The sequence below is a fragment of the Haliaeetus albicilla genome, chromosome 26, assembly GCF_947461875.1.
Source record: "Haliaeetus albicilla chromosome 26, bHalAlb1.1, whole genome shotgun sequence".
Lineage (NCBI taxonomy): Eukaryota > Metazoa > Chordata > Aves > Accipitriformes > Accipitridae > Haliaeetus > Haliaeetus albicilla.
The window spans coordinates 16,314,938-16,329,431 of NC_091508.1; the positions used below are offsets into that span (position 1 = coordinate 16,314,938).

The 14,494-nt window shown below is 45.8% G+C and overlaps 2 protein-coding genes across 10 annotated transcripts in view; one reads left to right on the top strand and one right to left on the bottom strand.

Moving 5' to 3' along the window:
* The window catches only part of SPTAN1 (spectrin alpha, non-erythrocytic 1), a 52,999-nt gene extending 51,745 nt beyond the window's left edge, over positions 1-1,254 (top strand). For all 9 annotated transcript variants that reach the window (XM_069772113.1, XM_069772109.1, XM_069772116.1 and 6 more), the window contains 2 exons: positions 64-211; positions 927-1,254. In XM_069772113.1, the coding sequence (XP_069628214.1) occupies positions 64-211; positions 927-1,052 (274 nt within the window). In that variant the 3' untranslated portion in view covers positions 1,053-1,254. The remainder of the gene's footprint in view (positions 1-63; positions 212-926) is intronic.
* DYNC2I2 (dynein 2 intermediate chain 2) lies at positions 1,238-9,614 on the bottom strand. The gene is given in 10 exon segments (XM_069772117.1): positions 1,238-1,665; positions 2,263-2,420; positions 3,239-3,471; positions 3,909-4,076; positions 4,825-4,934; positions 5,370-5,527; positions 7,304-7,413; positions 8,180-8,434; positions 9,188-9,406; positions 9,408-9,614. Coding segments are annotated over 10 exon segments (1,656 nt in total). The 5' UTR covers positions 9,414-9,614; the 3' UTR covers positions 1,238-1,426.
* Positions 9,615-14,494: the final 4,880 nt, after the last annotated feature.

Sequence of the window (14,494 nt, forward strand, 5' to 3'; positions counted from 1 at the left end):
GTGGAAGTGCTGTGCTCGGGTATTAGTGGACAGCAGTGTTCACACGCTGTGTTTCATTGGCAGGGATGGACACGTCTCACTGCAGGAGTACATGGCGTTTATGATCAGCAGGGAAACAGAGAACGTGAAATCCAGTGAGGAGATCGAGAGCGCTTTCCGCGCCCTTAGCTCCGAGGGGAAGCCCTACGTGACCAAGGAGGAGCTCTACCAAGTAAGTACTGGTTGTGGCTCACCAGGGAGGAGCAGATGGAGGCTTTTTGTTTGTGGATTGTTAATGAAGACCAGCATTAATTGCTTAGAGGTTCATGTCACTGTGATTCAGTTCTGAACCTGCCAGGGTATCCTCCGCACAGAAGTGATGGTAACAGCCCTACCCCGTTGCTTTCTTGGCTCTATAGAGGAAGAGGAAAAGCTTTTAACTGCCAAACTACTCGGGTTGAGTAAAGAGCTACTCAAATGCCTGGGAAGGAGATGCATTCACTGTGTCTGTCCTCAGAAACTGACGCTTTCCTTTCATCACACGGGAGACTAGAGGTAGATGTTTCTCCAGACAGTGATTCAGAGGAGAAAACTTAAGCCTGAGCTTAGACAGCATGAACATCTCCTCCCTCTCACGGCCTTGCCAAGACAGCAAGTTTTTCCTGTCTAAATCCCACCAGCTGGCAGGGAAATAAAGAGGTTGCGCTTCTTCCTCGTATCAGTTACCTGTTCTGTCTTCTCTGTGGTGGGAAGACTCAGGTCAGAGCTTCCAGCCCTTAACCAAACAGTGCAAACAGCCAGAGCGTTTCCGCACAAGGCGTAGTTCTGCTGCTCTGGCTTCTGCCCCGAGCTGTGTGCCCCTGGGAACAGGAGGGCTGCTTGTAAATGCCCCATCCGCAGCCTCATAGTGCCCATCCCCACCTCTGCGCTTTGTCTTTGTCTTTCAGAATCTGACCCGGGAACAAGCTGATTACTGCATTTCTCACATGAAGCCCTACATGGACGGCAAGGGCAGAGAACTTCCTTCTGCCTATGACTACATAGAATTTACACGTTCACTCTTTGTGAATTGATCTAAAACACTAGTACCAAAAGATGCAAAGAACATGCTCACATTTGCTGACTATAGCTCTGCATGTCTCTCTCTCTCTCTCTTTGTGCTCTACAATAATCAGTGTTACTTTATGATGTAACCTTAAACTGCTTAGCTTAAAACTCTTAGGGAAAACAAACATATTGCAGTGTGCTTCAATAAAAGTTACTGGTCGAACCACATCATCTTGTGTTTAATGGCTAAATGCAAATTTAACTGTTAGGTGGATGAAACTCCATCTGTCATAGTCACGTGTGTTGTACATGCTAACAGTGTGGAAGAGGTGAGTGCTCAGGCAACTTTTCCTGGAGTCAGAGTAGTACCAGGGCTCACGCAGCTGGTTGTGTTGCTGCCTTAGTCCGTGATCTCACTTGCCAGCTGCTCCAGACGATTCACTTCCCTAGGTCCCTGCTCAGTGAAGTCAGAACTCAGCTGCCAGACTTTGACTGTACCGGTAGCATCCCCTGCTGCCAAGAGCTGAGTTTGCTTGATGTTAAATTCTAAACAGTACACAGGGCATTCACCTGCAGCCTGCTTTATGGAAATGGCCGGCTTCTGCGAGCTCTTCTCAAAGTCAAACAGGTACACATCTCCTATAAAACAGAAATGTTCATTGCAGCTTTATGGCATCGGACTTTGTATTTAACAGCAGATGAGTATCTACTTGGTCTGGAACTTAGCTGTTCTTTTTAACCTGTTTCCCCTTGCCTCTAGTGGTGTCTAGGCTGTGATAGACAGCTGACAGCACTGCAAGGCAGTGCAGATTTATTCTGCTGTCAGAGACCTGAAACCAGCTTGCTAAATTCTGTGAAATCTCAATTCCTTAACTCAAAAATGTTTGGGCAGTTTTCCAAGGAAAAAGTTCTTGTTTTAAACCACTAGCTCTAGAAGTAAATGTCAAAAACAAGGAAGCTAGAAATAAGTTTTAGCCACAGTAATCTTGCCATGTTCTATCCCTGTGAATGGCTGTGGCAACAGAAGTAAAGGTATCGTCAAAAGTGAAAAATAACCGTGACTGAAGTAATCTTGCTAGAGTTAGACATTGGTCGGTTACACTAATTACACAGTACAAACAATGGTCACTGCTCTCTGCTTGTGGGAAGTGCTAATCAGTACAATTAACTTGTACGAATTAATACCCAGCACAATCTTAATTTTATGTCTGAGAATAGGCACCTGCAGTTACTTGCCTTCCCCAGATGCAGCTGCGAAGACCAGTGGTCGAACTGGAGACCAGCGTACACAGAAGAGGTATTTCTTTGATAACTGAAGAGAAATGAGGGGTTGTGTCTGCAACATGGAGTGCAAGTGAACTTGTCCATCAGTCCCACAGCTCAGAAAAAGGTTCCTGGGGGAGGGAGGAAGCAAGAAACTTTTTTGGCTTTATTGCTAAAGATACAGAACAAAATCCACTACAGGAGTGTAATCTTGGACAACATTACTGCTTTGCAGAGGTCTGAATGTGTTTCCCAAAGCAGTGATTTCCAAGCTGTACCCGGGGATGCGGTCTGCTTCATTACCGCCCTCAGTTAAGTTTAAGGAGGGCTCATGTTGTCCACTCAGTATTGCTGGTGGTTTGTGGGCCAGGGATGCCTGAGAACTGCTGATCCAGAGACAGGCATTGTTAGAACTGGGTTTGTCTCATGCAAATTAAATGCAAACCTGGGCTGTCAGCATGTTTCATAGAAACATGGTTTGGGGCCTCTTCCATGGATGGTGGGTAAATGCAGGCAGAGATACGAGCTGCTAATTTAAATTCAGGCAGCTACTAGTAAGATTTCTAACTGGGCAAGATGACTTAACCACTGATAAATAGATGACTTTTTCAGCTCCTCCCCATGTCTTCTTTAAATTGATCTTTAGTATTAACATCTAGGGTGATATAAGGAAGGTGCTAATGTTCTTCCCTGGCCTGAGTGCAGATGCTTTTTTGTGTTACTCATGTAGTGCCCACACGCAGCATATTCAAGTGGGCAGCCTCACTAGAGCCAATCAACATTGTTTGTCCTACGACGGGAAGTTACTTGATCCAAGTTCCCATTGCTGGTGACCCTTTTTTGGAACTTGTACACACACACCCCCCGGGGCTATTTGAAAAATGCATGTTTAGAGCCAGACAATAATTGTGTCCAACACGCAGCACCAGTGTAAATTCACAACACTTGCCTGTGGAAGGGTGAGCAGCTCACGGAGTACACCGGCCCACCATGCGGGGAGAAGGCGAGCTCCGCTGGTGCCCTGAGGGGAACAGAACTGCGTGTCGGATGGAGAGCCAGCGTCTCCGCTGCAGTGGAGCACTTCAGGGAGTAGCCACCTTCCACACCGACAATGAACACGCGGTGATCAAAGTGTGAAAAAGAGAGCGAGGTCACACCCACAGCTGCCTCTCCCCCGGCGAACTGGGAGAAAAAGAGACAAAGCTGTTTTGAGAGCTGGGCGCTCCAGTGAAATGCATGCACGGTCAGAGCAGTGTGAACCACCCTGCCAGGGACCCGGCGAGCTGTTCGCTGCACAACTTGCACCAGCTGCAATGTTTGCAGCACTGATCAGCCTTTAACCTCTGCAGCATCCTCCTACAAGGGGATTCATGTGAATTAATATTATTACAAGCAAGTTCTCTTCTCCATCCCAGCAGCTTCTCCTTAGGGCAGGGCAAAAGCCAGGCTGTTGCCAGTTTTCCAAGGAGTGATTTCAGTATGGGACAGGAGACGGGTATAAGGGTTAGTGCATATGTTCAAAAGGGACTTTTCCTGGCCCTTCTCACGTGGAAGGCAAGCTCTGCCACATCGGCTCTGGAGTTAAGTGTTTTTGTCAAATCAGCCCTCTTTGAACTCACCTTCTTCATCCAAGTGCTGCGAGGGATCTGCTGAGCCACCATGGCAAATCCTTCGGCCAAGGCCAGCCGACCATCTCGCTCCTCCCTCCACACCAGGATCTTCCCGTCCGTCGACACGCTCAACAGCCGGGAGTTGTTTCTGTGCTTGGCGTCAGGTAACCAGTTAACCTGTTCCAAATGCCATGAGCTCATGATGAGGGGGACTGTCACAACTGCCAAGCCCTCACTCAGCAGCCTGCGGTCCCCTGACCCGCCAAGACGATGCAGGAGCAGAGCCAGGCAGCAGCCAGTGATCTTGGTACTGAACCAGCATCTGCTGGGAGCTGGCACACGGATGTAGATGCTAGGAGAGAAATGTGTTTAGGTGTTCAGGACTGAATTCTGTATTGCAGTTTCTGTGGTTCACCTGCCATCACATTGGAGATGTGGTATTTATAGCACTTTCACCCAGCTATAACCAGGAGCATTTTCCTGACTTTCAGATGAGAAAACACACAGATTGCCCAGAGTCACAGAACCCCAGAAGGACAAAAAAACATGAGAAAGCCAGACCGCATGACATGCTCAAAGCACGTAGCTTTAAGCTTCCAACTAGGGATCAGTGATACTTTGCTACTTACATTTTTTAAACCACTACAAGTATTGTTAGCTGCACCTACATCAATAAAGAGTTACAGCATGGGAATGGGCCTACTCTTCATTTATCCTGAACAGTGAGAAGTTATTTTTTAAAGTGTGAGTGTCAAGTTCAGCAAACGCCTGTTCAGTAGCTAGATTTGGGAAAAAATAGCCCATCAAAAGGGAACATAACTGCAGAAATGTAGCAGCCTGTGGATAGGAGCTGAAGGGGTGAAATAAATAGAGCAATGGCAACTCTTGCCTCCCCCAGCTGTGTCTGCTGTAGATGTTCTGTTACCTGATAGACTGGATCAGTGTGAGTGTCATCTGTCATCCCCGTCCTCCAGATCACAGGGTCTTCTGTTCTGCTGGTATCCCACACCACCAGCTCCCCACTGAAAAGGCCACCTGAAAGGACAAAGATAAAACATCTAAGGTCTAATAGCTCAGAACAAATGCAGCTATGGTGGAAACAGGCCCACCAGCTACAAAGGACTGGCAGCTATATACAGGGCACGGTCAGCTCTGGTGTAAGAGAATATAGCTCTACCAAAGTAAGTACACTCTTCCCACTTACACCCAGGACTGAATTTCCTTCTATCATCTCTCTCTGAGGAGATGATATAAAGGCAGCTGTCACTGAAAAAGCAGCAAGTCCCAGTTCAGAAGCAACAGTGCACTTGTCGATGTTGGTGAGCATTAGTTCCTCAGTTGGAGGAGCTGCAACACCATTACTTCTACAAGAAATCTTAGGCTGAGCTGAGAGAGAAAAAAAAAAAAAAGATCCAAGCTGAAGGAAATAAGGGTACATTTCAGATAGGATCTAAGGTAAGAGCAACCTACCAGCTATCAGTGAAGGCTGGGAGGGGTGGAAAGCCAGGCACATGACAGAACTGGGAACATCCACCACTAGGTCAGGGTGCTGTGGATTCAATCCTCTTCTGTCCAGATTCCAGGTACAAACATAGGATTTTTCTGTGCTCCAGTCCCCACCATCCAACCTGAAGAAGAGAAAGCTACGTCTTGCCTTGTCTGTTCCACAGAGAATCCCAGTCTTGGAGAGCTCTGGTATGCCCCATTGGTCGTTTAAATGTGCTGCTTTGTGGCTTGAAGGAAAACTGAGGTGAAGGGATCATGAGGTGATGAAACTTCTCTGCAGGCTACTACAGTACATGTCAGTGTACTTAAAGAACAAAGTGCCAGCAACTAAATCTCAGGTACAATTCACTATTCCAAGACCTACCAACCATTCAAATAATGGGAATAATCTAAAGGGTGCATACAGAAAGCTGCTGTGAGTATTTGGGAATGAAAATCCAAAGAGACCAAATTGCTGCTGATTTGCAAACTGGCTGAGTGAGCTGCAAACCAAACCACGTTTCCTCTAAACAAGTGCTCAAAGATCCAGTCTGAGAATACACAGCAAGGAATATCTTACCTGGAGGACTGATAGGGGCTGAAAAGACTTACTGAGTCTTGCTTGGCCTGAGATAAGCAGCATGATTTGAAGTGCAGGTGCCTCCACAGGAACAGAGGACATTCTTCACAATCACCAAATGGTGTTGATGACCCTGCACAAATCACGCCACACACCCCAGCTCTAGAGATTTCAATCTAGTCCTATGCCCATCATACTTGTTTGCCACAAGTGGATCATGAGTTATTACTCTGGGATACTAACAGACACCTGCCACTCTAATTCCTTTTTTATTTCTGCCTCCTTCGTTCATCAGATGCTTACCAAAATGTTACATGTATTCTGTCACTAGCACCACACTGACCAATATGATGTCCCATCTTGCTACAAGGGCACAATATGGAGGACAGAGATCCACAGAACAGTCAGTAGTCCGGACAGGAAGCAATGATTTTGGGCCTGACTTCCACTCCTTTATTTGACGCTCTTAATTCTTTTATTGGAAGAGATATGATCAAATAAAAAAAGCGATTTTTCATCCAATGGGTAGTTGGATCTGTGAAACTCCTTATTAAAGGATGTTGTAGATGCTAAAATTTTACACAGATTCACAGAGACTGTGTAAGTTCATGGAATGGAATTCTAACAAGGGTAACCACAGACATAGAAACCACATTCTAATCTGAAAACAGCTGTAGACTGGGAGAGCAGAAGGAGCAAGTGACATACAGGTCTGTCCTGTTTTACTCTTCCCTATGCATTCACTCATGGATACCCTTTTTGCTGGGGCTTTTAATCTAAGGAAAAGGTAACGGAACGAAAAAGGAATAAGGGCAGCAGTAGGGCACAGAAAGGAGAGGCTGCTATAGACATTCATTGGATTAGATGAATGTTTTGTCCAACCCTCATTTCAGAAATCCTTAAATATTTGTTAGCATATGTCCGTGCCATCAGGTGCATGCGTGAATGGGTGCCAGGTTCATCTGGGGTGCTAAGAGACCACATTATAACAACATGATCTTCAGTGAAGATAAGCACGTACCTCCAAACCTCACCTACACTTACTTGCAAACACATCTGCTCTTTACATTTTCTTTCCAAACAGAATCTAACTAGAAACAAATCAGTAAGAGTACATGTATCTGTTTTTGGGGCAGAGGGGAAGGTAGAAGAAATAGAAGCCATAATTTTAAGACTGCCCTGAGATTTTGTTTCTTTGAATATGACTTATTTAACTTGCAGAAGGTATATATATACGTCTAGTTTATTACTGCAGAGAAAGCAAACATACCTAAAACTCAGGTCAGCCTGAGACATCGCATCAACTTCAGTTGCACTCTGAATCCATTCAGATACTCACCGGCCGTACGAGCACGCAACAACGGATCCGGTTGCATTCCATGAGACGCTGGTAACCTGTAGGTTTTGATCCTGAGCCTCTGGGTATGACAATGTATGCAAACACAACACCTGGAAGAGATCAAATTCAAGCACTGAAGCAACAATCTCCGAACACAGAGAAATGAGATCTGTGCACACCCCTGCATATGATCACATAGTTACAGTGTTGGCTTCCCCTCTGTCCAAATAGCACATAGATATACGTGAAAAAGTTGTTGAATTCTTTCTGGAAAAAAAACCCACAGCACACGACCCTACCAAACCTCATAATTAAGTCCCCTCATAATTACCCCTCACAGACTGCATACTTCAGGGGCTGCACAACAACTCTGGAAGGCTGTGCTGTAAGGATTTACAGCAGCCTTCCAGTTATGACTCTAGCACTCACTAAGCTTCACCAGCAATCGTTTGAAAACAACTGTAGCAACGTGTACTGACTGATATACAAATTGCTTCCACTCTCAAGCACCATACACTAAACAAATATAACCTAAATAGGAAGAGCTGCCAAATCACTGACTGCAACTGTTCCTAGATACCTGCTAGGCTAGCATGCTCTAAAGGGGCTACTGGAAGCTGAAGATAAGCCTACACCAACTGCAGGCTTCCTTCTCACTAAGCTGCTGCAACGTAGTCACTAGCAGGAAGAACAGTTTTACCAAGCAAGGCCAGGTGACAAATAGGGAGAAAGCTGGAGAAGAAAACAACTAGTAATGTCTAATTATTAGCATCTGGCAAGAACAATCATAGCAGCAGGAAATAGAACTAACAAGTTAGAGCCAGTGCAACCAGGTCTGCTTGGGTAATGACAAGGATCTGAATTCTGTCAACTTACTGCTTCGTTCTGATCTGTCCAGTTCACTTCAAAGCCATCAAAGGCACGGCTTTTCCAGTTTTTATTTAGCTCTTTGATAACAGCATCCTCCACTCTCTGAAGGAATGATAGAAGGCTAGTGTAATCTACTTGGACTTCTTGCTGGAAGTCTTGTAGAGCATCTTTACTTTGATCCGTCTGCACAGCGGCATCTTGGCTGGTATGAGATTGTGCTGCAGTTTCTACTGTTGAAATTTGCTCAGTCTGGCAGCTTTTCTAGTAAAAGAAGACAGACAGCCTATAGTCTAAACACAAAAAAAGAATGCTGCACAAAACATTCAAAGCATCTTCCCCTCTTTGGCATTTCATAAAGACATTCAAGCACATTTGCACACCTGTGGTTCATCATTAAAAGCAGGGTGCCTCTGTAACTGTCCAGGTGTCAGTGATCTGTGACCTTCACATGATCTGGTCTGAGACTGAGATGCCTGAATGCCAGTCAAATTCAGGCCACGTGCTCTACAGCACGGAATGGGGAGGATGAGAGAAAGCAAAAAGGCAGGGAGCCTCCAAAGGAAACAGCAAACACCGAATGCGACGACAAGCGCAGTACTATCAGCTCTCAGACTACTGGCTTTGCGTGTTTTTTTGCCAATTTGTATAAAGGGCCTAAATTAGTAAAATGCTGCAAAGGGGCAGAGCCAGAAGGCAGACACCGGCACCACGGGCCCGCCCGCCGCCGGCTCTGCCCCGGGCACCGGCAGGGACGCAAACTCCCTGCGGAGAAGGTCTTCGAGCCGGGCCGAGCTGGAGCCAGCGGGACCTGGCGCGGGAGGGTTCACCGACGGGCACGGAGGGGACGAGTCGGGGCCCGGCCGCCCCTTCAGCAGGACCGGGGCGGGGGAAGGCGCAGGCCACCGCGGCTCTGACAGCCGCCTCCGGCCCAGCCGGTCCGGCCCGGCCCCTCCCGGCGGCGTAAGACCGAGGCCGAGGCCAGAGCCGCCCCGAGGGCCGCCCGGGGTCTCTCACCGCCTCGCAGCGCGCGGTCCGGGCGCTCCTCCACAGCGACTCCACGTCGGCGCCGGGCGCCGTCCCGTCCGCGAACATGGCGGCGAGCGGGGGTCGCGGCCCAGCCGGCTCCCACCGCCCGCTCCGCGGGTTCCCATGGAAACGGGCGAGGCGCTGCGGCGTGACGTCACCCCGAGCGACGAGGCCGCCGGCCTGCGGGCGGTAAACTGACCCGGGCGGGTGCCATGTTGGGGAAGGGCACGGAGGGTCCGTGCTGGGCGGGCGGCGGCTCCGTGCGGGAGAGGGGCACGGGCTGGCCCCGGCGGGCACCTTCCTTAGTGCCGTAGGTCCGGCGGCGGCTTCCCCTTCCCCTCCGGCCGTACCCGCGCTGCGCCCCGGCCGGCGCCGCCGGGGGCACCAGTGGCAGCGCCGGCGGGAGGGCGCAGCGGGTGCCAGGAGCTAAGATGGCGCCGGGGAGGCGGGGGGGGTGGCGACAAAGCCGAGCGCGGGGAAAGGCCACGGCGGGAAGGGCGGTATTGTGAGAAAAAAAACGATGTTTGAGGAGAAATCTGATATTCGGCGACTGGCGGCGCAAAAATCCCGCAGCGCTCAGCGGTACGAGTTGCGTCCCGTGTGGCTGCTCCGGAGCCGCGGGCGTCCGTCGCGGGGTGCCGCCGGCAGATGCCGTCGTGCAGCGGGGAAGCGGGCCTGGGGCTCCGGGCGAGGAGGAGTTATTTGTAATGCTGGAAACGCGGGTTTAAGTACACGGCTTCGGTGAGCGTACGCGGCATGTGCTTGCCGAGGAAATGGGATAGAGGAGTCGACTCAAAACGTGCGTGTAACGCCCGGCGTGCGTTTTGAATTCCTCCCTTTCTGTGTTGGTTGCTCTTGTTGAGGGAATTAACGGTAATTCGTACTGTGGGTGAATTACTGCTTGACCTCGCTCCGAGTTTGCTGCGTGCCAGCTGGGTTGCCAGAGCTGGGCAGCTCTCCCTGGGCGCACCGGAGAGCTGTAGTTAACCTGGTACAACATCTGCCTGTCAGTGCGGGCACAGCTGGATAACAGTCATGCTACTTGTGTCCACAGAAACATTTACTGGTGCCACAGCTTCCTTAAGTAATTATTCCTAACAGGTATGACTGTGCTTACAGGTTTTTTTCTAAATGTAACTCACTTGGAACAACTTAATGATGAACACAGAGGCTAAATTTAGCCCTGGCATAAGCAGGCACAGATGCGCTAACTTCAGCAGAGCTATTCCTGCTGTTGCTGGGAAGGAGTTTGGCCTGTATGTAAAAATCAAGATTACAGGATACAGAGTAGGCGCTCGTGAGAATGGACGTAGCACCGCTTTAGCACATGTGAATCTATTTATGTCAGAGCCGAGTGCAGCGGTTCTTCTGAGGAATTTAAAGTACTTTACAAATAATAGTGAAATAAGATTCCCTAAAACTCAAGATAAAGAAGTTTTATAGCCGTTTTACAGATAGTGAAACCGAAGCAGAAAGAGGTTAAGTGACACCTCCTTCAAAAGCAAGGGAAAAAAGTCCCAATGGAATTGATGGCTCCAGATTTCAAATCCTGTACCATGTATCTACTGTGATTCTTCCCCTGGTTTGTGTGGACCTTTGTGATACTCCATAGTACAGCTAAGAACATAAACATGTTCTTGGGTTGGACTGCTGGTCCTTTTAGCCCTGTAGTCTCTCTCTAATTAGCATAGGAGTCAATCTGAATTTCCAGAGTTCAAGTTCAGCATCTCCTGCAGCAGGAGGCAGCTGGTATGTGTGGAAGCTCTAACAGTGGCAGTAGGAGACTGTGTTTTAGTGACAGGATGCAAGCCTGACCACTTTCATAGTCCACTTCTCTTATAGGCAGGTCCCTGGCACCTTGCTTTTGGTCAGCACCATGTGGCACTGAATAATGGACTAGATGGACCATTGGCTTGACCAAGAAGGGTGTGGGTTTTATGTCCTTTTTTTGTGGTATGGCTTATTTTTTACCAGGTCAGATATCAGGATGTGAATTACAATACTTAATGACAAAGTATAGTCTGCTGATCTTCTCTACCAATTTTTAACACAAGTGAAACATCTCAAAAGCCACAGCTCTAGAATTCTTCTTTAGATTTTCAACCAGGTGTCTGTAGCCATGGGTTTGAGACTACTTTACCATCTTTATTTCTCATCCAGCTTTCTGTTTCCACCTTGTTTTAAACATCCATTTACAAAGCAGCTTTAAAAGACATAACAGTATTGGAAACAATGTACTGGTTTTGTCACAGTAGGATTCCAGTCACTTCTCTGGAGAAAATACTTGATGTTCTCCCTCAGTGTATTAATTCAAGAACTCATCTGCTATATTGTAAAACAGTGCTCTGCTGCTATTAGTGAAATCCTAGTACAGCACTTACTGAGAAGTGCTTATTTTTTAAGAGATCAGCTTGAAGATGCAAAATAGTGACAAGATCATTTGTCCCTTAGTGAAATAAATATATTTTCTACTCAAATTCAACAACCCTATTAAAAGTACATAAAGCGAACATTGTTGGATGAGTGTTTCTAGTGCAAATAGTTAAATGTAGGGGGACTTTTTTTATCTCAGTTTACTTTGTGTTGAATAACTGATACTAAATATTTGAACCCAATAGCAGAGTGTTTTTTTAAGAGGTTCTTGATGTTTTGATTTATCACCTATAAATAGATCATCTTACGTCATCACTAAATTATCTTTAATTGGTATGATTAGAACTGTCAAGGAATATTACTGTTTGGTAGTAGAGTACATATTACAAGCATTAATTTATATACAGTCTGGATCATAATAAAAATGCTAAGTGCAAACTGCAATTTAAAAATGTTAAATAACTTGTCAGAGGGAATTTAGGGAGAAAAGTTAGTGGGTTTTGAGATGGCAGAGTGAGATAAGAAAACTGGATTTGAATATGTGAAACAGACCAAAACCAAATCAACAATTTTTTCAGCAAGTAATATGCAAAGTTACTGCAAATATAGTACATGTTCCCCATAATGTGGTACATGTCTGGACTTTCTCTTCCCTGAGGATGAGAAAGGAGCAAACAGCTCCAGAAGATGACTGTTCTAAGTAATTTCAGTTTAATCCTTCTTTATTCCAGTATCTCTAATTTGCTGGGGTTTCAATATATCAACAGTATTTCAATAAATTGTATCTTGCTTTTTTGTTCTGGCATGGCAGTATCAGATATGTAGATATTTTTGTTTTGACATAGTAACAGTACATTGGAAATAAGGTAAAATCAGGGATAATTCGGGGAGGGTTGTTATTAGCCTGAGGCCACTAAGTCTCTCTAAAGTGGTTATTATTAAGCACAGTGCTGATCTGTGCTTTTTCTTCTTTGTGTTTCATGAGACAAAGTATTAATAAGTGTTCACTTTCACATAATGGAGTAAATCAGCATCAGAAAACAAACAAGAACAAGAGAAGATTGAGGTAAAGAGAAAGCAGTGTGGGAAGAAGCACTGGGGGAGAAAGTATCAGAAAAAAGAATGAGATATAACAATAAACGTGCACACTGGGGGTTTGATTTCTGTGACCTGGAGCAAAACAAACATTCTAAGCTACATCTCAGTAAAAATTCACCCACTAGTGGGTGTAGTAGCTGCCCTCTATTTGTGATAAATGAAACAATTGAGTTCTGTTGAGGCTTCAGACAGCCAAAACAGCAGTCTCTACCTAAAAACAGAGAGACATAACTGAGCCTTCCCCTTTTACACCTTCCCCTCCATTCCCTCCACCCCAAACAGATGCAAGTAAGGATGAAGAAAGCAACATGTATAGTTAAAACAAGAATGGAGTGTCTGGCCATGAGAAAGAGCTCTTGGGGCTTAGATTGGCAGTGAGGGACTTGAAATGGGATCAAAGGCATTGCCTTTTACTGATTGATGGTTCTGTTCAGAGAAACAGAAGTTTTTACATACTCTCATTTATTTAAAAAAAACAAAACCACAGAACAAAATACAGCCAAACAACAAAAGTCTTCATACAATAAAAAGGGTTTGTATCAAAGAATCGTCACTCCAGAACCTACTTGTCTCCCCAACTAGTATAACCAGCAAGACCCAATTCTGTTTCTCTGATTGTTCATTTCAAACCTGTGCACTACTCTGTTGCCTAGCATGACAAATTTGGTTTGGCTGGGGTCTGGCTATTTAACTGTATTGCCTTTGAATTAAGCAAAGTATGCTGTATAGAGTTTGAACTTGCTTTATGCTGACATTTTGTGCTTGTTTGGGTGTAGACAATACCTGATCAGTTATTCCCATACTATTTAGTTTTGAACTAGATCTTGAGTGTCATTTGCTTGAGAGTGAGGTTTTTTGCTCTACTGATCTAGAAGTTAGTCTCACTGAGACTCAGAGGTTTGTGTTAAATGGAAATATTCCTAGAGAAAAATAATCAAGATACTATCCAAAAGGAAAATTACTGGAAAGCCCCTTACATCTGCAACATTATTTAAAAGGACACCTCTTTAGTTTCATCAATAGTCTGGTGTAGCTTGTTCCCAAAAGTTTGTAGCGACTTTAGCGCTTTAGCAACAGCAGCACACTGTTGTGCTACTGTAGGTGGTGATTTTGGAGTTCAAGTGCAAGACCAAGAAGTAATGAGTTGACTGAAGTCTGTTTATCTACAGTGTTACCTGCAATACTCCTCATCTTGTACTTGGAATATATCACAAGCATTTATTTTACCCTTGCCAAAGCTCTGCAAGGTAGAGAACTGCTGGTGCCGTTTTTTGACAGAGGAAATTTCAGGTGTAAGGGTTAGATCACTTGCCAAATCATGCTGGGAATTTATGGCAGAAGAAAGAACAGAACCCAAGTTGCTAAACTGCAGAGCAGTGTTTCAATCATATCCAATACTTATTTTGTGGACGTGTTGCTGATGTACACATCATTTTCCTTTTGTTAGAGATTTGTGACTTTAAAACATCAGGTATTCACACACTCACTAAACTTGAAGGAAAGAAAGGTCACCACAACTCTTCAGTGTTAAGAACACAGTGTCCGTGTAGACAACCAGATGCTCAGTAGCTTAATGAAGGTTCACGTCCTTGCCTGGACTCGTGTTACCTCAAGCTGTGTGAATCCTCCAGCTATTTCTTCTCCAGCACCACTTGTAAAGGGCTTGTGCGTTTTCTCTAATTTCTGACCTCCTTTTCCCTGTTCCCCTTCCCAAATGGCCCTGCAAATGCTGTGCCCTTTTTGCTTTGAAAACCATAGTTTCAATTTAGGCAGAAAACATGTTGCCTTATTTCTGAAGTTCTGTTACACCTAGAGACATGATAC